Source organism: Phoca vitulina, unplaced genomic scaffold (assembly GCF_004348235.1).
Source record: "Phoca vitulina isolate PV1807 unplaced genomic scaffold, GSC_HSeal_1.0 scaffold32, whole genome shotgun sequence".
NCBI lineage: Eukaryota > Metazoa > Chordata > Mammalia > Carnivora > Phocidae > Phoca > Phoca vitulina.
This window is the reverse complement of record NW_022589735.1, coordinates 7668295-7695679: the sequence shown is the minus strand read 5'-3', so window position 1 is coordinate 7695679 and position 27385 is coordinate 7668295. Positions and strand designations below refer to the sequence as shown.

At 49.8% G+C, this 27385-nt stretch overlaps 1 protein-coding gene across 2 annotated transcripts; it reads left to right on the top strand.

The window, feature by feature from the left end:
• Nucleotides 1-2229: 2229 nt before the first annotated feature.
• On the top strand, nt 2230-27128 carry SLC22A5 (solute carrier family 22 member 5). 2 transcript variants are annotated; one of them, XM_032425234.1, is made up of 11 exons: nt 2230-2761; nt 9670-9773; nt 15850-16004; nt 16951-17122; nt 18331-18457; nt 20364-20464; nt 22144-22358; nt 23823-24005; nt 25263-25398; nt 25728-25835; nt 26765-27128. In XM_032425234.1, exons 1-10 carry the CDS (start codon nt 2369-2371, stop codon nt 25813-25815), a joined length of 1674 nt encoding a protein of 557 aa, XP_032281125.1. In that variant the 5' UTR covers nt 2230-2368; the 3' UTR covers nt 25816-25835; nt 26765-27128. The 2 variants fall into 2 exon arrangements, with proteins under 2 accessions (XP_032281125.1, XP_032281124.1); XM_032425233.1 differs by having other exon boundaries at nt 25728-26814.
• The last annotated feature ends 257 nt before the right edge of the window (nt 27129-27385 follow it).

Genomic DNA, 27385 nt, shown 5'->3' with positions numbered 1-27385 from the left:
ATTTCAATAATAGTAATAATAACATTCAGATAGTAATCACTGCCCCACTTAGAACTGGGAGACACCGCTCTTTGCTCTTTGCTTTGCGCACACAGACAAGCGGTTTTTGACGAAAGGTTTCTCTTCTTAAGATCTGCAACTTCTCCCATAATCTAATAAATTGTTTTTGAACCCTTTCAGGAGTGTTTTCTGATGTCCAACTGATGTTTCTTAAACTAAGACTTTTTCACCTTGTTTGGTCTGGACACAGGTCAGCATTCTTCCCATAGAAGCTTTTGTTTATTTTGAAATACTGAAACAATTTTGAGAATTGATACAAGAAACAAGTTTATTTTCAAGAAGCTTGGTTTTCCTTTTCAGTTAGTTCCAGAAAAGGACTGTTACTTGAGATAAGATTTAGAAAGGATTAAGTGTATTTCTGAAGGCATAGTCAGCCATCTTCTGAGGGCAGGAATATTGAACAGTAAGTATAAACAAAGTGACTAATACCTGTGTTAACATTTTTATCTTAATTTTTTAAAAATTCTATTATGTTTTAAGGAAATGTTTGTATTTCCCTGCATAAAACATGCTGGCTTGCCCTTCTTTATTTTTATTTTCAATTTAGAATATAATCACTATTAAATAGTATTTATCCAATAGATCACATTTAAAAATGTACATTTAGTTCTCCATCACTAAGCCACTGTTATTACAAAGAGGCATATGCTGCAATGTTCAATTTGGCAGCCCTCATTCTTTTTTTTTTTTTTTTTAAGGTTTTTTTTTTATTTGACAGAGAGAAAGACAGCCAGAGAGGGAACACAAGCAGGGGGAGTGGGAGAGGGAGAGGCAGGCTTCCCGCGGAGCAGGCAGCCTGATGCGGGGCTCGATCCCAGGACCCTGGGATCATGACCTGAGCCGAAGGCAGACGCTTAACGACTGAGCCACCCAGGCGCCCCGCCCTCATTCTTGAAGGCTTTGTAACAGTGCTGTCCAATAATATAGCCACTAAAGCTACATGTGGCTACAGAGCACTTAAAATGTGGTTAATACAAACTGAAATGCATAAAATACAAGCTGGATTCTTAAGATTAGTGGAAATGAAAAGGATGTAAGACCAATGATTTTTTACATTAGAATGTAAAGTATCTCAATAATTTCTATATTGATTACATGATGAAATGATAATGTTGGATATATTGGATTAAATATATTAACATTAATTTCATCCATTCCTCTTTACTTTCTTAATATGTAGGGTTTTGCCAGATAAAAATACAGGACACCCAGTTACATCTGAATGTCCTATGTCCCTGCTTATATTTTAATACTACAAAATTATTCCTTAACTGAAATTCACATTTTAACTGGGTTTTTTATATTTTTATATTTTTATTTGCTAAATCTGGTAACTTTATCAATATGACTACTAGAAAAATTTAATTACAAATGTATTCTCTTGGACAGTGAGGCTTTAGAATTATCTAGTTTTTTTGTTTTGTTTTTGTTTTACCAACTATTGAGTTAACTGTGCAGAAATGCATAATCTGAGGGAAACATTTAATCCTAGACTGGAATCGACAATATTCTTGAAGTTAAATTTTTACATTTGTTTTAACAAGTTAAAGGCCAACAAAGGGGATTTGTCGCAGACCAAAGTATGGAAAGCGCATTTGGATTAGAATTAAAAAATCAATGCTCCCAGCTTCTCCATTGGGGTAGTTAACGGTTCCGGTTTCAAAATAATCCCTGCCACTCTCACAAGGATGGGTGGTGTCGAGGGCAGCTAATTGGCAGGGAGACTCTGGGCCAGTCACAGTCTCTCAGTAAAAAGTTGGCGGGGGTGGGGTGGGGGGACGGTATTTTTAATACTTGAGCCTCGCACCCCGCTCTTCCACACGTCCCCTCCCCTGGCTCCGCGCTGGGCCAGCGACCTTGGTCTCAGACGCCGGGGCTCCGAGTCTCGCTGCCTTCCTTAGCCGAGCCAGGGCTACCTGGGCTGCAAGCTGGAGCCTGGGCTCGCCGAGGATCGTCCAGAGCCGGCCAGATCCCCCGCCAGCTGCCCCGCGCGAGCCCCAGGTGCGCGCGGCGGCCCGGCGCCCCCCCCGCCGTCACGCACAGCCCCAGCCCCGCCCCCCCGTCCGCGCTGCACAGCCCAGTCCCAGAGCCCGCCCCGGCCTTGAGCTCTATGTAAGGCCGGTCGCTGGGGCGGCGGGAGCTCGCGAGCCTGCTCTAAAGATCTTTCGGCGGGTCCTGCGTTCGGTCGCGAGGCGAGGGCCCGGCGCGCACGCGCACGCGCACGCGCACACCCTGCCTCTGCCCCCGCCCCCGCGCGGCGCCGCGTCCTTCGACCCTGGGCGGCGCGCCGCGGGCCGCTGCAGGCGGCATGCGGGACTACGACGAGGTGACCACGTTCCTGGGCGAGTGGGGGCCCTTCCAGCGCCTCATCTTCTTCCTGCTCAGCGCCAGCATCATCCCCAACGGCTTCAATGGAATGTCAGTCGTGTTCCTGGCCGCCACCCCGGAGCACCGCTGCCGGGTGCCGGACACGGCGAACCTGAGCGGCGCGTGGCGCAACCACAGTATCCCGCTGCGGCTGCAGGACGGCCGCGAGGTGCCTCACAGCTGCCGGCGCTACCGGCTCGCGGCGATCGCCAACTTCTCGGCGCTCGGGCTGGAGCCGGGGCGCGATGTGGACCTGGAGCAGCTGGAGCAGGAGGGCTGCGTGGACGGCTGGGAGTTCAGCCGGGACATCTACCTGTCCACCATCGTGACCGAGGTGGGTGTCAGTCCCCGCGCCGAGGCCGGGGACCGGAACGTGGGGAGGACCTTCGCACTCCACCCCACAAGGTGCACGCTGGATGCTGCCCCTCTCTCCCCCAACACACTACACACCTCCGAGTGGGCGTCCTGCAGGCACCACTTTGCGTAGTGACTTCTAACCAGACCGTGCCCCTCATAGCACGGGTGTCCTGCTGGCCACCTTGAAGAGGGAGTCAAAAAGGCCGTCGTGGCCCCTGGTAGCTACTCTACGACTCTGAATAGTCAGACTTTCTAGATGGAGGTGGGAGTGTTGAATGGAGCAGAGCCAGAGCTTGGGCCACCGGGCTGTCAGTTTTTCCTCTAGTCTCTTGGCATCTGTTCAGAGAGGGAAACACTCCTCTTCTTTCCTGAAGAACTTTTAAAGCTAAAGGAAGCATGTGTATAAAATTGTCACGGGCTCCCTTCTCCAGTTACTCTTTCCTCACCCACCCTCACCCCAAAATGGCAATCTGGTCATACCCTATCAGGAATTGTTTACCTTTTGCTTATGGTTAATCATCAGAATTTTAGGGCCCATGCATCTGAAGAGCCATTCAGGGTGACTTGTTGGCCTGGGATGTTTTAGAGTATTCGAAGGCAGTGTCGTTGGTCAGATTTACTTAAAGCATACAACTTTTTTCACAGGAATTGTGTGTGGGGGGTGGGAACTTCTCATTTCGCAACCCCTTGCATTTTCCTTTTTGGGTGGCTTTGTCTGTCCCCTGGTGACCCTGCAGCCATTGGAGCTACATGTATGACTTATACATGTGCTTTGCATCTTACTCAGATGCTGGAACTCTCACTCTCTGGAGTCTCAGCAGAAATGAGCTAGCAGAACAGTGAAAAGAGTCCTCTACAGGCACCAGTTTCTCGGAGTTCAGGATCAGAGATTCACGGATTGGGAAAGCTTCCTGGAGGTGGCAGCCTGTCTGAGGCTGGGGTGTTTAGCTCTTCAGATGCAAAGACGGGAGCAGCAGGCAACAACCTAGAAGGAGGGAAAGGGCTAACAGGTAGGGCACACAGGTCCTGGTATGGCATCAAACCCTCCTGGAGACAGGGGTCCTGAGGCCCCTCTTATGTTTCTTCTGGGGGCGTCACCCTTCAGGAGAATCTCATCACTGCTCCGAGACTCGTGTGTGTGTGTGCGTGCGCGTGCGCACACACACGTGCATGCACACGTGCTCTCTCTCTGTGTGTTTGGACTAGCATGTGTCCCACACATACATGTGGTAGGACTGTGATATGAGTCCCACTGGGATCTTTCAGCTGGTGACATCATTCCTGTGTCCTTAGGCATTGTTTTGCCTCACAAGCAAGTCTGTCACACTCCTGGAAGCCAGTGAGAGTTGTGGAAACAGAGACTGTCCCTCAGGTTGCTGGCAGAGGCCACCAAGGAGAAGTCATACTTCATGACACAGGAGTCCCTGCAAATTCTGCTTCCAGCTGCCCATGGAAGGGGAAGACCGTGAAGTCAGAAGAAGCTCATGGCGTCTTTTTGGGTTTTACCCTGACTTCTAGGTTCCCTTGGCTTACCCTAGTCATTTGCTCTTGCTTCACTGCCCCCGTCCTGTCTTGGGCTGAGGCTGGTGGTGGCACTGATGAGCTCCCAGAGGTCGGCTCTAATGGAAGGGTCCTTGAGCAGTGACGACGTTGCTGCTAATGTCAGTGTTTCCTTTTTTGTATTTAGCCTATTTATTTAGCTGTCTTAGCAGTTTCGTAAGAGCTGTGTGCCCTTTTACCTACTTATAGATTGTCAGCCTTTGCAGGGAGGCGAGGTTAATACATTACTTAGGCTTTTGTTTTGGGATGCCGGAATGCCTGACTCTTTAGCTCGAGGCTGCTTGTTCCTCCCAGGTGAATGGTCACCGTTGGAAGTTACTGCATTAACATTCTGATTTTCTTTCAACCCGGACCTGGCCCGCTGACCACTGCAGCTAGTCCTGTGTCTGCTGAATGTTTCAAGCCTGCCTTCTGCTCCGGATCATAAATAGAGGTGTTTATAAGTACATTGGTATTGAATTCTTTGTTTTTCAACAGAAGATGAAAACTATAGGTCTCCTGTTTGATATTTTTTTTTCTTTGTTGAAGTATGTACGTGTAGTACTAAACTTTGTGGTAGTTTTACGTCTTGGCATCTCCCTGACATCATGCCGGATACAGACGGGGGTACCTAGGGAAATTTTTGTTGAATGTATTAATGAACAATTTAAGAAATGTTGTCTAAAGTTTGAGAGCTAAAGAAGGAAAGGACAGTTTAATTCATAGAAAAGAAACTTGGGGCTGGTCAAAAAGCATCGACTGAAATATTTTAAAGAAAACGTAACCACCCAGCCCACAAACTGTGCCTTGCCCCTATATGGATCTGCAACAAGGTGTTGGGATTGGCAGAGAGGAGGTCACACTATGAGGTGAAAGGGAATGTTTTGGGAATAGTTTGGTGGTCCCCGTGCTTCTAGGCTGGCCTCTTCCCCAGCCCCTCATTCATGCCTGGAGTACTAGAGAATCAGCCATCCCACCTGGCTCCAATCCCTGAATGCTTCTTGGCCCAGGACTGTCCCCTCCTCTGAAACCTGGGTGATTTCTCAGGCTGCCTGGGCTGCCTGGTTTTAGGTGTCTCCCTAGCCCAGCTTGCAGCCAGAAAGATTCTTTTAAAAACTTATAGCTCTTCTGGCACCCATGAGTTGGGGTCCCTTCATCTAAGACCTGGCAGTTGTCTGTGTCCCTTGCTTCTCTCCTTTCTATCCTTCTCTGAAGCCTCCTCCCCCAGCCCGTAGCAATATTCTTACTCACTCCTTGTCCTGGAAAGCCTCTTTCTCTGGACTGTCTTTTCTGTCAGTCTTCTCTCATGTACAGATAATCTTGGAAGATAGGAGAGCTCCCACTGTGATTTCAAGCCCTCATGAAGGAACGTGGGAGGCAGGGCTGGGCTGACTTCTTGTGGAAAGACCTGGAGCTTGTGCCTCACTGTTAAGTCTTTGCTGACTGTCTCACTGAAGGGAAACGCAGACCCTTAAGGCCTTGCCTTCGGAGCTCATGGCAAGCCAGAGAAATCACTTGCGGGGTCCCTGAGGCCCCTGTGCACACATGGTCATAGCAGACACATCTGGCCATGAATGGTCTAGCTAGCTGAGAACCAACGCCCTGGGTCAAGGTTCTTAGAGCTGACACAGGGAAGAGGGTGAAGGAGCAAAAAAATTAACAAATAAATAAAATCTATCCTAGAGATTGAAGTTCAGGGTTCGTCTGTGTTTTGAGCAGCCAAGCCTAAGGTCCAAGCCCAAAGGATACTATAGTATTGAAAGTTAACAGCCCTTTTATTCATCTCTTCCCTCACTCACCTATGTACCCAACAGCCTCTCCTCTGCAGGGCTCTGCCAGGCATTCTAGAGGATATAGCAGCAAATTCTTTGTCTCCTTGCCCTGACCACCTTGGGGCAAGGATCTGCCATTAACTGCAGCAGCGGGCAGGACAAAATGTGGGTAGGAAGACATGGTATTCAGTCACAGCTGGTGCTTATCAGGGTGTTCGACCATCGATGCGGTCAGGCCAGGTACATCTCCGGGAAGAGCTTCTGCCCTATGGGCACAGACCCTATCTTTTTTCCTTCCAGCCAGTTCACAAGGAAGAACATTTAGTCCCAGGGAACTACATCATCTCTCTCTATCTCATAACTGAGAAGCAGCTCTAATTAGATAGCGTGTACAAGAGACACAATTCTCTCTCTTCTTAAAAATGTTAACAGTTTTATTGAGGTGTAACTGACATAAAATAAATGGCACAGAAGTGAAGTGTACAATTTGAAAAGCTTTGAGAGAGAGACAGAGAGAGAGAGAGAGTTCCATGAAATCATCACCACTAGAGAGGCACATTTCTGACCAGGAAGGATGGCAAGTAGAGGTCCCTTGCCAGAGTGGCTCCCAGATTTTTTTCAGGTTGTGCCCACTCTCAAAGCTCATCCAGCTGAGGGGTCACAATGCTGGACTCATGACTTGAATCCTAAACCCATATATTTAGTTCTGACTCTGAGGCTTGTTATCATCAGCCAGTACAGCCCATGCCACATAGTGAGTGGAAGCATCAGTGAGCTGGTCTGTAGGTGCTTTAGTCCTGTCTGGGGAGCCAGGAGCTCAGTGGAGGAACACTAGATTCCTTTGCCTGTGCAGCATCCTTGGGTGCATAGCTTGGACTCCATGGGCTTCTCATCCTACCCCAAATCCTGGCCCCACCGCAATCCATTTGGTGGTTGACAGTAAGTGAGTGTCTTGGCTGGGTAGGATGGTCTGTGCCTGCACTCATGTTCATTTTTTGAGACCTGTTATCTCTCCTGGCCCTACCCACAGGCTCCCTGTGGCCAGTGGGAATGAAGCGTTAACTCACGTTGCTTTTGGAGGTCCCCAAACCAGGTCCTGAGGATTGTTAAGAATCACCAGTGGTGAGGGCGCCTGAGTGGCTCCGTTGGTTAAGTGTCCGACTCTTGATTTCTACTGAGGTCATGATCTCAGGGTCATGAGATCAAGCCCCACGTTGGGCTCCACACTGGGCGTGGAGCCTGCTTAAGTTTCACTCCTTCCCTCTCCCTTTGCCCCTCCCTTTCAAAAACAAACAGACAAACAAACAAAAAACCCAATTGTCAGTGGTGGATAGAGAGCCCAGTTACTCCAGAGAGTTACACGTTTGCCCAGACTAAGGACAGGCTGGACCCAGTGGCGGGATTGAGGCTGCCAGCCCTGGAGAGAGGCTCTGGAACCTACCCCAAGATGAGCATGACAGAGACCTTGTCTGCTGCAGAGCATAGTCAGTCCCGGTTTCGGGTAGCACCTGGCCTTGTCAGCCCAGAATTCCCTACCAGCCTGTACTGGGGGACCTGACGTCAGGGGAGGGGACTGTAGAAGCCCCTGTGGGTTTGTAGTCCGGCTGAGCTACATGAGTCCCCAGCCCTCGTGAGAGTCCCGATGAGAAGCAGCTACTGACCCTTTCTTCAGTTTTTCATCTCTGTTGCTACAAAAATTAATGCATGCTGGCTGGAAGTGGGTCTCCTCATGGTAGCAGTGGTAGCTGTAATCTGGCCCCGGCAGTTCTGCCTAACCCTCTACCTGACACCAGAGGCCGATACCCCATCACCACGGCCCCCAGCTCTGACTCCCTGGCCACTCCCATCCTGACTTTATTTATTTATTTATTTATTTGACAGAGAGGGAACACAAGCAGGGGGGAGGGGCAGAGGGAGAAGCAGGCTCCCCACTGAGCAGGGAGCCCGATGCAGGGCTCGATCCCAGGACCGTGGGATCATGACCTGAGCTGGAGACAGACGCTTAACCCACTGAGCCACCCAGGCGCCCATCCCATCCTGACTCTAGCAGCCATGTCTGTATGGGGGCTGCCCTAGGAGCACTCACCCTTCTAGAAGGGAGTTGGTGTCTTCTTGCTAGCACCACCGAGGCTGCGGGGGGGGGGGGGGGGGGGGGGCGGCTGTAGCCTGAGTACTCAGGCATTGGTGCTCCAATATTCTTGCCTCCTGCTAATCTGAACTTTCTCTAGATTTGAGTTTGAGATTTCTACCTCTTCCTTGTGGAGATTCTCAGCCCATCCAAGGTTTATTCCAGAGTGAAGAGCCAGCTATGTGGCTAAGTGATCCTTACCGTTAGCTGCAGGGGTTCTTGATGTCCACCCTGGGGACTGCTTCCCACCCCTCTGAGGTGCCCGCAGGCTCTGTGCGCACACCGCCCAGCAGGGAAGCAGATTTGTTTTTCTCTCTGTCACTGGCCTGGAAGAAATGCTTTCTTGGAAGCCACACATTCCCCCTGCCTCTGTGACTGGGGAGCCAGTAGGCTCCACAGAGTGTAGGCCAGCAGCCTGGCACCAGGCAGGCCAGGGTCTGAACTCTCTGGAGGGCAGCCTTCTTCGTGATTACTGAGCACCATCTCTCTGTTCTGGGAAACGTTTTTCTGGGAACCACCAAGCTTCTTGTTTTGGCTTTTCTTCCCTTTTTTGGCTCCTTGTTAGGCTGGGGCGACCCAGCATCTGAATGTTCAGCTGCTTCCCCCTGCCTGCAGACCTCTTTTCATGGGAATTGCACATTGAGAGCTGGAAACTCGAGCAGTGCAGCCTGTTCCATACCCACATCCCTGTTTTATACTTGGGGAAAAAGGCAAAATGGGGGGGGGGAATCTTGTCTGACGTTGGATAACCTAGTTAACAGTGGAGTAGAAGCTAAACCCAGTTTCTTGACTCCAGCTCAGAGCTCTTGGCTGTAACTGGGCCTAGTGTTGTGGTCACAGCATCAGTGATCCCAGCTGTAAATGTCACCTGAGTGTCCCACGGCTCATCGGCTCAGAGTGGGGGCCCAAACAGAACCGCAAGAACAGATCCAGATGGTGCGTCCCAGACCCTCTGGCCTCAGTCCCTTGCTGGATGCCTGGACTCTTAGAGTCCCAGAGCCCTGCTCTAGAACCATTCCTGTGCCATTCCTGTCAATGGCCTGAAGCCCACTGAAAGGGTACCCTGCCCCGTCCACAGCCCTGGGCTCCCCCTGGATTCTTAGAAGCAACCATGAAAGGCCTCACCTTCTCTTCTCCTGGATTGACAGATGGGCACTGTCCTTGCTCTCTACCTATCCTCCCTTCTCCAATTGGTAGCAAAACAATGGAGCTGAAAGCTATGAAAATCAGGATGGGAGGGGGCCGACTCTCCCTGTGAGGGGGGGAGCTCTCTGCTTTGCTGTCCACACAAGCCTTTGCCTGCCTGCATGAGCGCATGTACCCATGCGATAATATAAACAGAGCCTGCAGGGATATAGGATATTCTCATTTAATTTTCCAAGAGGCCATAAATTTAAAACATTTAACAAAAGAAGTGAGTGATACGTCTCTTTGCTCCCCTTACAGTGGAACCTGGTGTGTGAGGACGACTGGAAGGCCCCACTCACGGTCTCCTTTTTTTTCGTGGGTGTGCTGGTGGGCTCCTTCGTTTCGGGGCAGCTCTCGGACAGGTAAGGTGGGTGTCTCTCTGCTGCAGCTGCAGGGGACCACAGCACCAAGCACGGAGCACGTATGTGCCTGACTCTTGGCTTCAGATGGTAGTGCTCTCTCAGCACGGGGCCTTGTGTTTTAGAAGAAGAGGAAGCGGTGTCTATAGTGTAGATTCCATACCAAGTAAAGAGCCAACAACCTTTTCTCCCTCATTCTTGCTGAGCAGAACAACCTGAGCTAAGTGTATCCATCATCCAGTTGACCAGGAAATATATCATGATTCACTTCTTGTACCAGCCTGTTGGCCTTCCCTAGGTGACTCTTCCATGGGAGAGGTAGACACCACACACACACAGATGAACTTTGTTGACAATCTTAAGGCATCCCGTGAATGGCCACCTCTGTATTCCCCAAACCGTCATTCTCTCTGCATGATGAGAGGAGATCTTACTGGCCAGTAGTAGTGTAATGGGCAGAACTCTTGTGTTCACAGGGCTGATGCCCCTTAGCTTATAGCTTGTAGCACCTACTTGACAGCAAGCAAGACATGTACTGTTTTGACTTATAAGCAGGTTATTTATATAATTCCAAGGCTTTTAACTCAAGTTCCTTTCATGGCTTAAGGAATTCATCTACTCTTGAAATTATATGCAAAATTTTAGAGATTGTATATGAATATTTTTTTCTGGAGAAAGGTCCATAGTTTCCATGAAGTTCTCAGAGGGGTCCATTATGTGGTATCTTCCTACCCCAGGGCTCCAGGGTCTGTTGGAGAAGCCCACGGTGAGAAGAGTAGCCTTCACCAAGGTCCTTGGCCGTACTGGATCACCCAGTGGAGTCCCAGCATCCTCCTAGCTGGTTGGGGTCTAATAGAGAAGTTCAGGATGAGAATGTCATCCTACTTTAAGAACAAACTTATATTATCCCGGAGCACAAACTCAGGTGATGTCCTGGCATGTTTATCTCTATAGATTATTGTCTTTCCCTGAGAATCCATTCCTCATGAGAAATATATGCATTTCTCACTAGATTTGTGTTTCCCAAGTATCATCTAGCCATTAGAAAAGTGACAAATTCTTGCAGTCACCAGTGAGCATTTAAGAGTCAAGAAGGCCATGACCACTGATTGACAGTTCTAGACAAGCCTGAGCCACGTGCCCTTTCAGGGGAAAGACCTTTGCTTCCCGAGATCCTTAATCTAGCAGCAAGCATCAGTTGATTACTTATATTTATCTCACAAACATATAGCACCTAATATATGCCAGCCACCCTCAATAAGCACTGTACAAATTTAAAAGAAAGAAAAACAAATAATCCCATCATAGCCCTATGAAGTAGGAAGTATTATTACTCTCATTTTACAGGTGGGGAGAATGAAACCCAGAGGAGTTAAATGACTTGCACAGTCCCAAAGCCAGCAAGTGGCAGAGGTAGGATTTAGGCCCAAAGAGTCTTGACCCTCTGTTCTCGGGCCACGCTCTCCTAGAACTTGCCTTCTAGCAAGGCAGAATGTATTAAACAACTAATTGAGGGGTATACTTGTCCTTCATGGTGTATGCAATACAGAGAAGAAGTACAGGATGCTAAGAGAGGGTCTGATGGAGGAGGCCCAGAGAAGCCGCCCTGAGAAGGTGAAGTATGTGCTGGGAGTGGAAAGAGGAATAGAAATCAGCCAACAATAAAGGGGTAGAGAGAGGAAGAAGCACTGTGGGCAAAAAAAGCTGTATTTAAGTAAGCCTCAACTCAAGAAGAGGCAGCTCACTTTAGAAACTGGAAAAAAGTCCTCTGGGGTGGAGGTGTGGAGAGTGATAGAGACGAAGTGGGTGAGGCAGGTGGAGGTCCAAGCAGAAGAGCAGGCCAGGCTTAGCTGATGATACGTAGGAGTTTGTGGTTTAGTCACAGAGCAGTGGGGAGCTATTGAGAGTTTTATAAAGCAGGAGTACAGCGTAATCAGATTTATATTTTTTTAATGATTATCTGATAACTTTGCAGAGAAAGGATTGAAAGGGAGAAAGAGGGGTTGTGGAGAGACCAATTAAGAGGCTGTCACAATAATTTATGTGGGAAATGATGATGGTTTGGACTAGGCTGACAGTGGTAGAAATGGAGAAGAGAGGTAGGAGATCCAACCAACAGGACTTGGCTGTGGGTTGGATGTGGGAAGTGAGGGGAAATTTTGGGCCTATACAGCGGAGCTGATGACGATGCCTTTCTCTAAGACAAGGAACTCTGGAAGAAGATCATGTTTGTAGGAGAAAATGCAGAGCTCAGTTTAAATGTACTGAATTTGGGGTGACTATGAGAGTCCTAAATGGATGAAGTGAGCCTGCAGTTGGATGTGTGGCCCTGGTGTTCCATGAAAGGTGTGGGCTGGAGAAATACATTTGGGAATTGGCAGCTCCATAGGACCCTCAACAAAGCATCCGGAGCATGGAAGAGATTGCCCAGAGCGAGTGTAGAATGAGAAGAGGGGCTGCCTAGGATGGAGCTTTGAGACCTTCCAGGTGGGCTGCTGGGAGCTCCCTGTCACAGGGTTGAGTGGCAGCTGAAAGAGGAATTTCCTTGATGTGAAAATCAAGGAGGAGGTGCCCCAAGTTCAAAGTTGAAACTCAGTGCATTTTTCTGGGTCACCTCTGTCATGGGTTAAGCAGAACTTCGTGGGCTAGCCTGAGAACCTGATTACCATGAACACGGTGATTGCCTGAGGAAAGTGTTTCATTTCCACAGATCTGATCCCAGGGAAACACTAGAAGCAAAATTAATGAGTATGTTGAGGACCACCTTAGTCTTCTGAAGGACAAGTACAGTGTTTTACAAACCCTCTAGAAATCTCATCAGCAGACTTCTTTTAAGTAGGGCATCTAAGTCAAGTAAATGAAGTAGCTAAAAGTGTGGCTGTTCTGGCTGAGGCCCTCCCTTCAGCTCCCAGCATCACCCCACAAGCTTGGCGACACCCCCCTGGAAGGCACCGGGCTCCGTGGGATGGACAGTTTCTGATCTCATTACTTCTAAGTAAGCTGGCTCAAAAACCTAGGCCAAACAAATGACCTCAGCAGTAGATTCATACCTCAGCTTGTCTGGGATATCCACAGTCACTTTTCGTTTAGGGCAAAGATCAATAAGCCTGAAATTCAAGAGTGGTGAAAATAATCCTGGGCGGTCACCACGTTTTATCTGACCTTACTGAATTGCCGTTTTGTGCATGAATTACAAGAGGGGCACAGCCCTGGGAAGAGGTAGACTGGTACTGTTTTTGTAAGCACATGTGTGGTTGACATTTTGTTGACAAACTTTAAAAGTGAGCATTTCTGAGCCCAACCCCAGACTGGGTTGCTAAGGACTGGTGCTATGTAAGGATTCACTGGGTCTTTCTCTTCCTTACCATCCATCCCAGGGAGCCCGTGGGAAGGGAAGGCATGGGGAGCGGTCACGCCTGTCTCCCCTGTAGGAAGGGACCTTCCCTTGGCTGGCGTGTTGGGCGCGCTTGTTATAGAATAATGCAGGGAAACTTGGTCTCCTTCTAGACAGAGTTGCTCGGCCTTGTCACTGTTGACATTTTGAGCCAGAGAATTCTGTGTTGCGGGACGCTATCCTGGACATTTTAGGATGTTTAGAACATCTCCAGCCTCTACCTACTAGATGCTAGTAGCACCAAAAACAAACGAAAAACCTGTTTCAGGGGAGAGAAGCACCAGACTCTTTAACGTGGCAACAAGGCCTTCTGCAGCTTGGTCCCCACCCAACCCCTGCGGTCTCATGTTGAACAGCTGACGCCAGTGACGCCGGCTGCTATCTGCGCATGTCTTCATGCCCCCTCCAGCCGCGCTTGTGTGTGCTCTTCCCGGCATTCCCCAACCACTCCCGTGACCTTCCTTGACCATGAAGGCTAACTCAGGGTCCCCGGTTTATATTACCCTGCTTCCTTGTGCCTTTTCTTCATGGCACCTGTCAGAAATTGGTAAATAAGAGGTGTTATCATAGGTAATGTTGGTCCCCTCCGCTATACAGCGAATATCATCAAAAGCTTTGTCCCTATCGCCTACTCCCCCTCCTCAATAATAACTTCTTCTTTCGGCCTTATATCAGTGTCTGGCCATCAGGGAGACCTTCCCTGAATGCCCACGTCCCCAGCCCCTACTCCCAGGCCAGGGTAGGTTCCTTGGTCGTGTCTCTTGTGAACCTGGGCACTGGTCCTTCAATGTGCTTGTGTCAGTGTGTGATTGCCCGTTCAGTAGTCTGGTGGCTTGATGACAATATGATTCCTGTCTTACCACCTGTAGGCTCTAAGCCCCTTGTGGGTAGAAACAAGAGTTTTGGTCTGTGTTTTATAATTCACCTGTATCCCTAGTGCCTAGTATATAACTGAGGTTCAAATATACACTCCTTGAGTGAAAATGGGTGTCAGCCAGCCCTGGCCACAGTAAGGCGGAACCTGCTAGGTTGAATGAAGTACATTGACTTGTTTCTCCCTATGACACTATCTTTAAAACAGATGAAACCCACAAAAAAAACCAACATTTGTTTTTTTTAAAGATTTGTATTTATTTCTTTGACAGAGAGAGACACAGCGAGAGAGGGAACACAGCATGGGGAGTGGGAGAGGGAGAAGCAGGCTTCCCGCCGAGCAGGGAGCCCGATGCGGGGCTCGATCCCAGGACCCTAGGATCATGACCTGAGCCAAAGGCAGACGCTTAACGACTGAGCCACCCAGGTGCCCCAAAAACCAACATTTAAAAAAAATTTTTTTTAGGGGCGCCTGGGTGGCTCAGTCGTTAAGCGTCTGCCTTCGGCTCAGGTCATGATCCTAGGGTCCTGGGATCGAGCCCCGCCTCGGGCTCCCTGCTCCTCGGGAAGCCTGCTTTCCCTCTCCCACTCCCCCTGCTTGTGTTCCCTCTCTCGCTGTGTCTCTCTGTCAAATAAATAAAATCTTTAAAAAAATAAAAACATTTTTTTTAATGAACACATATAGAAAACCACACAGAACAAATGTGTGGGTTGATGAATTATTCCAGGGAAATAACCTTGTAACTACCACCAAGTCAAGAAATAGAACCTTGCTGGCCACCAAGGAGCCCTGTGCACATGTCCCATCCCAGGTACCAGAGCCTTCCCTGCCCGCCCCCCCCCCCAATTACCCACCAGCCTGGCTGTTACAGTAATCACTTGTGGGGTTTTTGCAGCTTTATTATCCAGATGTGTATCCTTAAACACAAGTTTAGTCTTGCCCACTTAAAAATTTTTGATAAGTTTTTGTGGGATTGATGAAGGGATTCTTCCTCCATCCTTTTCTTTGCCAGACACTTTTTATCTTTTGCACCCAGGGCTGTTCCACTGCAGAATTTCCCAGGCTGGATTTTGCTGATTGCATACTCATGGTGCAGTTCAGTATCTTCCTCCTTTCTCTTTGTTTCCTGCAAATTGGTGGCTGGATCTGGAGACTTCATCAGATCCAGGCTCATACCCCTTAGCAAGACTAGGAATCATGTTAATTCAGTTGTCTCTTCAAGAAAAGACTGTTAGCAGTCACTGAAACATAATGCCCCAACCTGATGCCCATTTACTGAGGAATATAAAATGTTGATATTCTGATTTTATCACTTCTTTTTCATTTAATAGTTGGAATACTTTTATAAAATGATATTTTCCCTCATCCATTATTGGTTCCTGTTCAGATACTTTACATAGGAATTTCAGGACAAGTGTTTCTTTCCCTCTATTTACCAGTCTTCATTTAAAATGACTTGTTTCTCTATCATCCTCCAAAATAAACCAGTTCTTTAAAAAAAAAGAAAACCATTATGAATGTATGGATTTAAGTATAGTGAATGCATTTCGATGCCTTGCAATCATTATCGTAATTCTGGCACTATCATGAGGGCATCCTAGTGCCTGGGCTGCACACTGATCCTGGGGATGGCAGGGTCGGGGGGCGAGTAACAGGCCCAGTACTGGGGACGGGGACTGTCCGTGCCATGTGCCCTGGCAGCATCGTCCATGACTCCTCCCTGGATGGCTCTGGGGAAAATCCCTCTTGGTGGGGCCCATTTCTGCCACCTTCTCCCAGCTGGATCTCTGTCACTCTCTTTTCCTTCCCAGGTTTGGTCGGAAGAACGTGCTCTTTGTGACCATGGGCATGCAGACGGGCTTCAGCTTTCTGCAGGTCTTCTCGAAGAACTTTGAGATGTTTACTGTGCTGTTTGTCCTTGTGGGCATGGGCCAGATCTCCAACTACGTGGCAGCATTTGTCCTGGGTATGGCCAACAAGTTGGAGTTGAGTACTTGATCCTGTGTTTCACCGTCACCCCACCATCCACTCTCTAGAGACGGCTGTGGTGTCCCTCAAGGGGAAGTGGTCGTTAGCAACACCAACCAGGGCTGTGTGGTGAACCCAGTTTGCCCAGCCTTGAGTCCCCAGGAGCACAACAGCCCGAGTTCCAGATCTTTTCTGGTCCCCTTAGTATTCAATAGCCATTTTACTAGAATTCACCCAAGATCATCAATGAAAAAACAGGACCTTCCCAGGGCTGAGGTTGCTAAGGAAAGATAAAGACATGATATGAGGAACAGGGACCACGAATGGCAGGCTCGTCAAGGAAGAAAGCTGCCTCTTCTGCAAAGCATTGTGTTCTCTGAAACTGGCAAGAATGAATTGATACGAATGGACTTGAGTCTCAAGACCTTAAGAGTTTTAATTCCGAGTACACACTGTGGGGCTTTGGCTTATTCTCACTCAACAGTCACCAGTCTCACTGTTTGGAGGAATCTCACTCTAGCTTATTGGTCTTTGGGTTCCTTGGGTTGTATGTTGAAAGGACTGTTTCTTTCTCTTCACATCCAATAGAATAATCTTTTTAAAAGAATATTTCCTTGAGCCCGCATGTGTGTCCTTCATGATGACTTCCCCTTTCATAAATTCTTCCTCACGTGAGGATTACACTTGGAGGCCTCACATGGCATCTTTAGCATATGGCTTGGGGAAGTGATGAAATTTGCAAGGCGGAACCGTCCCTGGGAAGCCTAAGCGGTCCCAGGGGGCACCCCCAGCAGGTGTTCAGCCTGCCGCAGATTCAGAATCCCATCCCTCCCTAGGGCGGGGCTGCTCCCTTTCCTTTATGTTGAGAATCATACAAGAGGAGATGAGTGAGGAAATGACCTAAACGAAAGGACTAACATGGCTCCTCCCTTGTTTTCGAACAGGAACAGAAATTCTTGGCAAGCCGGTTCGTATTCTATTCTCCACGTTAGGAGTGTGCATATTTTACGCGTTCGGCTACATGCTGCTGCCGCTGTTTGCTTACTTCATCCGAGACTGGCGGATGCTGCTGCTGGCGCTCACGGCACCCGGGGTGCTGTGTGTGGCCCTCTGGTGGTGAGTGTCGCCTGCGCCCAGCCGTGCCCAGCCGCGCCTACCAGCAGGTGTCTTCTGTTCGGCCTTCACTAGGGGGGCAGCAGCAAGCCACAGAGCCGTACCCGGGCTTCCAGAGCCTGGAAGTAGAAATTCTTTGTAAGTCATTTCGGAACGCTTTCTCCACACTCAGAAGAGCCGAAAAGAAAACAGCACGAAATCCCCAGACGTCAGCAGACTTGTTCTCAGGCCTGTGCTGGGCCGATCGACGTGCAGGGAGAGGAAGAGGTAGCAGCTGAGAGCTGATGGGGTCTAGCCTGACCTTCAGGAAGCTATGGGACTGACAAGACAGCTTAGGCCCCGGTTCTGGTTGTGTGTTCCTGAGGCCCCAGGCCACAGGTGCTGAGAGAAGAGGGAGAGCACTGGAAGTGAGAGTCCTCTGGGTAGCTTCACAGAGGAAGCCAGGCTCCACATGGGCCTCCAAGATAGAGGAGTTAGGCAGGCAGAGAGGAGGCCTTTCTTACCAAGAGAGGGAACACAGCAGAGGGGCTGAGGTGGGAATCACACCTTGCAGGTGGGGTTGTTGAAATCACAGCTCCCCTCAGAGCTGACAGCATTTCAGAGCATAATGGCAGAGGACACAGAGCACAGCATGGGTCCTGGTCATGACCAAAGGGCAGGGGCCGTCGAGTGAGGTAGAAAATAAAGATCCACAAAGTCTCTAAGTCCCAGGGGCTTTGATAAACATATGTAGGGGGTCTGACAAGTCACTTGGGTGGATCCGGGATCAGGAGTGAGGAAAAACTACAGGCTAAGAGGCCAGTGCAGAAGCTTCTGTGGATGCTGGGGCCAAGCAGGAGAGTACAGCGGGGCAAGAGAATGGGCTGGCCTGCACCCACCGCAGAAGCCAGGCGTCAGGAGCCCAGCTTGTGCCTGTCTCTTCAGAGCCCAGCAGGTGGCACCACCGCTCTTCAGAAATGGAGGTGGCCAGCCTGAAGAGGAATCCCAACCTGGTGTGCAGGCCCCTCTAAATTTTGTGCACTCCAGGGTACTCAGAAACTCACACGTTGGATCATTAGTGGGTATGGTGTGAACCATCTCTTTGGTCTGGAAACACCAGACATTCCCCAAACCCATGTTTGGTTCTAAAACCCCATTTCCCACCTCCACATAGGCTACACCTGGTCTGTTGGGCGGGATGGTCTCAGTGAGATAGCTCCTTGTACTTCCAGGTTCATCCCTGAGTCCCCCCGATGGCTCATCTCTCAGGGACGACTTAAAGAGGCAGAGGTGATCATCCGCAACGCTGCCAAAATGAACGGGATTGTTGCACCCTCAACTATCTTCGAGTCAAGTGAGGTAAGCACTGCAAGGGAGCTGGTGGGAGGGTCTCAGTGACCATGATTTTAGGACAGCACCATGTAGGAGCCCAGCCCTCTCCCTGCCTGAGCCCCAGCTGCCCCCGAGCAGGCCCTGTTAAAATTCACAAGTTGGGAAGAAGGCACCAACTGTCTAAATCTCTTTCACCTTTCCCGTGGGTTTTAAGTTGTCATACTTTATGTAATTCTTTTTTTTTTTTTTTAAGATTTTATTTATTTGAGAGAGAAAGAACAAGAGACAGAGAGCATGAGAGGGAGGAGGGTCAGAGGGAGGAGCAGACTCCCTGCCGAGCAGGGAGCCCGATGCGGGACTCGATCCCGGGACTCCAGGATCATGACCTGAGCCGAAGGCAGTCGCTTAACCAACTGAGCCACCCAGGTGCCCTATGTAATTCTTTTCTAGGCAATCTTATTATAGTTTAACAATTAATTTGAATAACACTCTTTCTGAGTAATAGGCCTTTCGTGAAGTTGGCATTGTGGGAAATCACTGTTTCTTATGTCTTATGTAGTTTCTCATCTTAAAGAAATATAGTACGTAAAATATGAAGCAGAAATAGATTTGGAGTTAGAAATGTTCAGTCTCCTTCCACTCACCAATCGTTAATCGTTGCATATGCTCTTGGAGCCAGGTCCTTCTTGATATCTGCCCCTTCCCCCACCCCACGCCTCTTGCAAACCCTGTTCTCATGCACCATGAGTAATTTCCTGGCTCTGCCTGATTCCTGGGTCTTGCTTCTCCTTCCTGTTCCCTCTCCCTCCACCCTCTACAGGAGGCAGTTTTCCTTAGTCTCCTGACTACCACAGGAGGTTAGAAGTTGTAATTGCTGGCTGATGGGCCTTTGGAATGTGTCTCTGATCTGATGGGAAGACAAGGGACCGGCTGTGAGAACGGCCACCAGCCGTCGTACTGAAGTATGTGTGCAGAAGGAACATGAGAGATGCTTGGGACTCGGGATGCAGACCCAGGGCTTAGGAGAGGGAGCCCAGTTACTAGAGGCATCAGAGAAGCTGTGGCTTGGGCCCTGCTGGCCTCACAGTTAAGTGCTGGCTCGGCAACAGCTCCCACTCAGCATGTCCTGGAAGGGGCTTTAAAGCACAGACATCAGGGTGAGGAGGAGGTAGCAGGCTTTTAAGTGTGGTGGCCTTGGTGGCTTTTCAGTGGGGGGTCAGTCTGGGTGAACCCAGAACCCCACTGGCGTCTTTGAGGAAATGAGGCTATTTCAGGGGCTCCATTAAGTCAAAAGTTGACCTCCTGTTGAACTGCTAACTCGAGAAAAACAAACTCCAAAGCTGGGTTTGCTTAAGAAAGCAACATCAGTGTGTTTAGACGTGTGGTTTATTAATGTTCTTGGCTGTGCCAAATTTCATAGGAAGTTACTCTGGGTGAAGCTGAGGTCAATTTTCCTGTTTTTCTATCTGAAATTTTTTTCCTTGGAAGTAGACCAGTAACTACATGGTATGAGGACTCAAAACATTAATTCTTTTAAAATATCAGATCAATAAACTACACAGCCAGTTTCTCTCTCTGACCCAGAGGGCAGGGAGCCAGCCTTGGGAAGGAATGCTCAGAGGCCTCCCTGGAATGTGGACACTGATGGAAGCTGGAGGTGGGGCCGAGAGGGAGCTGTCGGCTTGGGCCTCCACCTTGGCTGCCTCCCCTGAGGGACTGGTCACCTACTTTTCCTCCTTATTCTCGTTCACTAATGGGTCATTGACATGTCCTGGGGAAGCCTTCCGCAGCTCAAGATACACTCACCGTACTTTTCTTTTCAAGAAAGAAACAAAACACTCGCCAACTCGGAGACGCAGGGTTTCGGGTATATTATTGGATCCCCGAGTCTCCAGCCTCTCCCTCCCATGCCCTTGTCATATCGTTCGTGCAGCTGCAAGACCTGAGTTCTGAGAAGCAGCCGTCCCACAGCATTCTGGATCTGCTTCGAACCCGGAATATCCGAATGGTCACCATCATGTCCATAATTCTGTGGTGCGTAAGTGAGACCTACCTGAAGCTTCCAGACAAAGCATCTGGCAGTGGCTGCCAGGCCTCTCCTTTGCAGATGTGTCTCAGACCAAAACTGAGAGCCTGTGTCATCAAAAAGTAGAAAGGATCTTCCTTGCAGTGAAAGAAGTGGGCATATCATAATCTGAGCTAGTTGGAATCTCAGAAAAGGAGTATGAAATCTGTTGGATTTGGGGGAAGCTATGGAGTCTTTGGGGAATCCTTCCAGGTCCTGAGGCAGATCCTTGGTCACTGTGGGCCCTAGTTTGTTTCTGTCCCCTGTTCCTCAGACAGTGACTGAAGAAGACAGGGAGGCCTTTAAGAAGGATCTAAGTGAAGCCATTATGTCCTTTCCATTACAGAGACTGCTAAGTACTGTCTGGAAATGTGGAAGCAGGACATCCTCCCTCCGGGATGTTCACAGACTGTCCTGGAGGCAGGGCCATGGCCTAGATGTCCTCCTCAGGCTCCTTCTAATGAGGCATTTTGCCAAGTGTGTCAGGAGGACGATTATGAGTTACCAGAGAGAGGGGACAGAGCCTAGTGCCTCAGTAGCATTTGCTCAGTGGCCAGACCCTTGGGATTCTACGAGAATACCTGAGCCTGCTGGGTGACAAAAGCAGACTTCATCTCCGAGTCCTTATTACTAGAGTCATCCAGCTTTGGGGCAGCCAGCTCTTTGGCTCACCGCGGGGTACTGTGAGTCACCCATTTCCAAGGAATGGCCCAGGATCCCTCGGGGCAGTGCACCACCCTTGCGTTGCCCTCAGACAGGACCAGCATTCAGCCTGCACCACGGACTGGCAAGCCTGCAATGAGTCACCTGTTCTGTGGTTCACCCAGGTGCTCCTCCAGCTCTGGATTCCCCAGGGACTCCTGGACATTCCCTTTCCCCTGATGGTACCAGCTGTGGTTTCAATGTGCAGATGAACTCAAAGCCTTCTAATCCATAAAGGTCTGGTTTGCCAAAGAGGGCTGGTCATCAGCAGAGAGAATGCCTGCTAGGGACAGGGTCCAGGCCTGGGACGCCGGGAAGCATGCAGATGAGAGATGACATGTCCCCACCATTGGGAGCCCCTCCTTTTCTTCACGAGTACAGTGGGGTTGGGGTCCGCCGCCTCTGTCCAGCCTCCTCCTGGCTGGTTGCCACAGACCAAAGGTCTGCTGGGGGGTCTTTCTTCAAATGTTTGACCTAATTATTGTTCCTTATTTTATCCTATGCCTCCAGTCCTGTCACACTCCACTCGATACCGGCCTCTGCGCTCATTCCCTCCCTCCTTCTGCAGTTGCTGGATTTGGGGAGGGTCAGAGGGTAGGGAAGTAGCTTTTGTAGGTGCTTCAGTTAGGGTTTTTAAAGCCAAAAGGCAGGTTGGAGGCTGTTACTGGGCTTGCGGGGTGGTTTTCAACAAAGTAAATCTGTCTGAACTATATAAGCCTTTTTGCTGGGACACTGTGTTGGGAATGCTCTGATATTGCTCTGGCCCAGAGTTAACATGGGGTTGGGAGGAAATTCTCTTTTGTCCCAAGAAGACTCGGGGTTAAATCTGCTCTCCTCCTGGTAAGGATAGTTTTGAATTTCCTGCAGTAATTGTATTTTAAAAGTTGTTCCAGTTGGGAGGCACGGGGCTGCCGCTTCTCCAGCTTCTCCCTGTGCTCTCTTTCAGGATGACCATATCAGTGGGCTATTTCGGGCTCTCCCTCGACACTCCGAACTTGCACGGGGACGTCTACGTGAACTGCTTCCTTTTGGCAGTGGTTGAGGTCCCTGCGTACGTGCTGGCCTGGTTGCTGCTACAGCACCTGCCCCGGCGCTATTCCATGGCCACGGCCCTCTTCCTGGGCGGCAGCGTTCTCCTCTCCGTGCAGCTGGTGCCCCCAGGTAGGCACGCTGTGCATCTGCGGCCTGGGGCTTTCGCGAGCCCCTCATCCTCTACCAGGCCATCTCCCCCAATTCATAAAGAAAATAAAATCATGCTATGACAGCTCACTTGCATATCTGCATCCTTCACCCCCAAAAAATAAATAAATAAAATAATCAAGAGAAAGTGTCTCCTGGGACCAGACACAGGTCATGGCCAGGGCTTTGGGGGAGTGGTGAGAGCAACCATATAGGGCTGGTGGCTAATGTTACTCTCTGCCCAAGTTAATGAGTGTGTACGTGTTTTTCTCTGCAGGGTAAGGGGGAAGAAAGAGAGCCAAAGCCATGGCATTTTAACCTGGCCCTACTTTAGTCATGTATATATTCAGCAAGTAGCTCCAGAGTGCCTCTCTGGGCTAGGCACTGTGCTTGGGGCATGAAGTAATGATGCAGAAGTAAACAAGTCGGGCAGAACCCCAGGCCCTCCTGGAGCTCACACTCTAGTTGAGAAGACAACAGACAAGTAAATAAAATGCTTAATATGGTGCAGACTGGGTCACCTTTTATCATACCAGTAAAGGAAGTTTATATAGAGCGGTCACGGACAGTGGCCCTGAAGAGGGGGCAGCGGAGCAGAAACATAGATGAAATAAGGGGGAAAGCCACGAAAGGTCTCCAAGTAGAACGTTTCAGGCCGAAGAAACAGCAGAAGCAGAGAGCCTGAGGAGGGCATACCTCTGGCGTGTCCGAGGAGGAAGAGGGAGCGGGAAGAGATGAAGGAAGGGAGAAGGGAGGGGCCGGGAACAGCATGGTTCTCACAGGCCACAGATGGGTGGGAGGTGGCCCTTTTCCACAATTCATAGGACAGCGGGTGGACCCTCCTATTCCATCATGGTACCCAGAGCTGTCGTATACATGGGTTTGGGGGTGATCGTGTGTGGGCCCCTGAGCCTGGCAGCACTGTGCCTGGGAACAGCCCCCACTGCAGCCTGGCAGGGGAGTCCATCAGGGTACACACAGAGAGGTTCACCCCAGAGCAGGGCAGCTCAGAGGATCGTTCCTGGGGATCTGCTGGCCTATGACTTGTTGAGGTCTGAGTAGAGGGAAACTCCCATTCATCCACAGGTCCTTCATTAATTCCACAGTGCATGCAGAGTGCAGTTCTGGGGTGCCACCCGACCCCTTGACAGGCATGTCTTTAATGACTTGGGGCCTGGAGCAGCTTTACTTGGGCTGTTGAGGGCTCACCTTGGTGGTCTGTAGGCTGAGGAGAAGGACGTGTCCTCACATAGCTGCGGGTCCCAGTCTCCTCTCAGTAATCAACTTGGAGGGACATCTTGGCTACAGCCACTTATCCCACAGTAGGACATCAGAGAAACTGTCCCCCACATCCCAGAAAGGAGAAAGTATGTTTGCTTTGGGCACCCCCTGGTAGCAGTGTAGCGTGAGTTGGTGCCTTCTACTCTCTTCCCTTTTCCTCTCCAGGTTTGTATTACTTGGCCACCGTCCTGGTGATTTTGGGCAAGTTTGGAGTCACTGCTGCCTTTTCCATGGTGTATGTGTACACGGCCGAGCTGTACCCCACCGTGGTGAGAAACATGGGCGTGGGGGTCAGCTCCACCGCGTCCCGCCTGGGCAGCATCCTGTCTCCCTACTTCGTTTACCTTGGTGAGTGTTGGGGGCTGAGGGCACATAGGAGGGTGGGGCGCAAGCACTGAAGGCCCTTACTGTGAGCCATGGGGGCCCGTTACCAGCAAAGCCGGCACCCACAGCAAACGGGACCCGTCCGGGACCAAATCTGTGCCTGGAGAGGCACGTGTCCAGGCACACTGTGGAGGACGCACTCACTTGGACGTGGAACACAACTTACAGACCAGCTGGAAATCGATGAGATAAGCAAGCAGAGAGTTGTGTTTCTGTTTTAGCCATCCCAGGCCTTTCATCAGAGGATTTGGTTTCTTTATCCTAAGAAACTGCATGGTGGTATCGGGAGCCCATGTACTTAATTGGAGAAATATCTTCTTGGAATCAGAGTATAAAAGGAACACAGAGGGAAAGATGGCCATTCAAGAGGTCTGATGGGCTGAGGATTATTGTCATTTGGAGCACTTTGGTTTTATACTGTGTATAAATCTACCTTGTGCCCTTTTTTTTTGAAGATATTTATTTATTTATTTATTTATTTATTTATTTATTTATTTATTAGAGAGCGAGAGAGGGCAAGAGTGCAAAGCAGGGGGAGTGGCAGGCAGAGGGAGAGGGAGAAGCAGACTCCCTGCTGAGCAGGGAACCCGATGCGGGGCTCGATCCCAGGACCCTGGGATCATGACCTGAGCTGAAGGCAGACGCTTAACAGGCTGAGCCACCCAAGCGCCCCTGCCTTGTGCCATTTTTATTCTTACTTGAAATTGTTTCCTTGTGGCAGCTGCTGTTCCTGGCACGTCCCTCGCCAGCACATCTTTGGGGTGGGCTGGCAGCCACCTTGAGAGTACCCAGAGTGTGTTGTGAACATATTACATGGATCTGACAAGCAGAAACACCATATCTGGCCTAAAGGCAAATTGAGCAGGTTGTGACCCAGCTGGAGAGGTGGAGGAGTTATTCCTGTCCCTGGATGAGAACCTTGAGTTCCGTGGAAACCCAGCATTGGGAAATAGGAATAGTAATCACGGCTCAGCCCCATCCGCCCCGGTCTGCACCCCTTCCCTGCACCGTGAGGCGCTGCCTGACCTCTGGGCACCTCTGTGCCAGGTCTGTTCTGAGACCTGTCCTGGTGCCAGAGTCCAGTCTGGCAGCTCGGACTGTGGGAGACACCAAGGCCTAGGAGGCACGCGGTCTCTTTAGAGTCCTGGGAGCACGGAGGGAGGGAGGGAGACCAAGTCTGACTGCATCCCTGGTGGGGTGGTTCTGTCTACTTTGCCATAGGTGCCTACGACCGCTTCCTGCCCTACATTCTCATGGGGAGTCTGACCATCCTGACAGCCATTCTCACCTTGTTCCTCCCAGAGAGCTTCAGCACTCCCCTCCCGGACACCATTGACCAGATGCTAAGGGTCAAAGGGTAAGGTCGCTCTGGGTCGCAGTGTTGATGCCCGGGGTCCGGGCCTGGCTGAGGATTCCCCACAAACTCACAGACATCGGTCAGGAATGGCAAGGTGCTTACAGACTGTCCCGTCTGGTCTGACACAGGCCACCATGTCAGGGTGAACCTCACAACCACTACACCTGCTCTCGGGTGGGAGAGACCAGGAGAAGCCTTTCAGAATCTGCTCCAAGATGTTTTTTCCCCTTAGTGAGATAACCTCAGGTCTGGGTTTTGTTTGTCTGTTTAGAGACTGGTAGACATCTTTAAAGATTTGTTACTAACATTGGTTTTGCTTGTTTTTATAGAATAAAATACAGGCAAACTCCAGGTCACACAAGGATGTTAAAAGACGATGAAGAAAGCTCCACAGTCCTTAAAAGCACAGCCTTATAACACAACCTCCAGTGGGTGAGGTGAGGAGGGAAGACTGTCCTGTCAAGAAGCACTTGTGTAGACACTGAGTCCTTCAGCGGGGGTGGGGAGGGGGGGTCTCTGCTGTTCATTATGTTGCCCCGTGTCTGACTTGCTCCTGGCCGGACAGCCGGACTCGGGCCGCCTGTACCCCTGGCACACAGCCTTCCCTCCAGACCGACAACTTGAGATACACCCTGACGTACGGACTTGGTGGATGGTGGATGGGCGCTTCCTAAGAAGTTAACTGTTCACCAGGACCTGTGGTGCCTGGAAGAATAGGAGAGGCACCTGCTAAACTTACATGTTAATTTCAGACCTCCTGAGAAGACTGGAGGTCTCAGCTCCCACCTAACCTCCTGTTTCCCTCTCATGGTGCACTTTAGAGGAAAAGACAGAATCGCACAGGGAATTTGATTTCTCACCCTTTCTTAGTCACAGGGCACATTAACTGGGATTGTTGCTTCCCCAGGCAGGAGAGCACAGATCTGCGGAAACCTAAAGGTAATTACTGTGGAGGGAACTGAGCAGGTTCAGAACAAGGGCAAGTGCATTGATTTGTGAGCTCTTGGACCACTCAGTGTGACTACTGGGTAGACTTGTTTACATCTGATCCAAGCACTGGGCTTGTTCAGGCCCATACAGATGCATCACCAAGTCTCCTCTTCTCGTTTTCCACCGTGGTATAAATCCCATCGTCTAGCTACTGTGGTTTCTGATGTATGGCTCGAAGGAAGTCTGTCAGTGAGAAAGGGAGACAAGCAAACTCATCTCTTCTCTCAAAACTATAACATAGAATTTATTGTGTTTTGTTTGTTTGTTTGTTATGTCTTTTTCTGCTTAAGTTATTTGCCCTTCAGAATAGATTTAGGAAGGGCTGGGTCCCAGCCTCCTGGTCTGTGTCTTTGTGTTTTTGTGTTTTTCAACCCAGGATCCCTCTGGCGAAGGTGTGCAGTTGCTGTTCGTGCAAGGCCTTATCAGCCTTAGCCGCTAGCACCTTCTCTGAGTGCCAACAATGCCGTCATTGTCTGTGCTTCTTTTGTGATACCTAATCATGGGGAAAAATTACAGAGAAGAAAGTCAAATTGTGTTCACAGTCTTTCAGCGCTGCTCACTTCAGTCGCGTCACGTTGGGAGATATTTTGTGTTCGGTGTAACTGTCTTTTATGATTATGTTACCATGGTACTCCTAAAGCATATGCCTCACCAGGATAAAAACCGTATTTTGTGAAAGCTCCTGAAGTGCCTTGGGAAATGAAGATGTTTTAATAAATAAAATGATTTTTTAAATAATAGCAACTGCCTACCACCTTTATTTCCACAGTTCGGTGAGTCAGGCCGCACCATCGCCTGACTTTGGCCTGTGTCAGCTTGGGCTAATTCTAGCCGTGATTGGTGCTTAGTGCCTAAGGCTCAGATTTAATCCCTGTGTGCTAGAAACCTTCGCTCTGTGAATCGACTATGGACAGAGCCAGCCTTCTTACACAAGTGTCTTAGCCTGGGTTCCCCCGAAAGCAGGGCCTCAGGCCGGCGCTTCTGTGCGGGTAGGTAG

Bases quoted from the DNA above. Each gene is read 5' to 3' on its own strand.
- SLC22A5 (XM_032425234.1), top strand. From the start codon at position 2,369: ATGCGGGACTACGACGAGGTGACCACGTTCCTGGGCGAGTGGGGGCCC. The intron at 2,762-9,669 runs GTGGGTGTCAGT...CTCCCCTTACAG, and splicing joins TGTCCACCATCGTGACCGAG to TGGAACCTGGTGTGTGAGGA. The intron at 18,458-20,363 runs GTAAGCACTGCA...TCGTTCGTGCAG, and splicing joins CTATCTTCGAGTCAAGTGAG to CTGCAAGACCTGAGTTCTGA.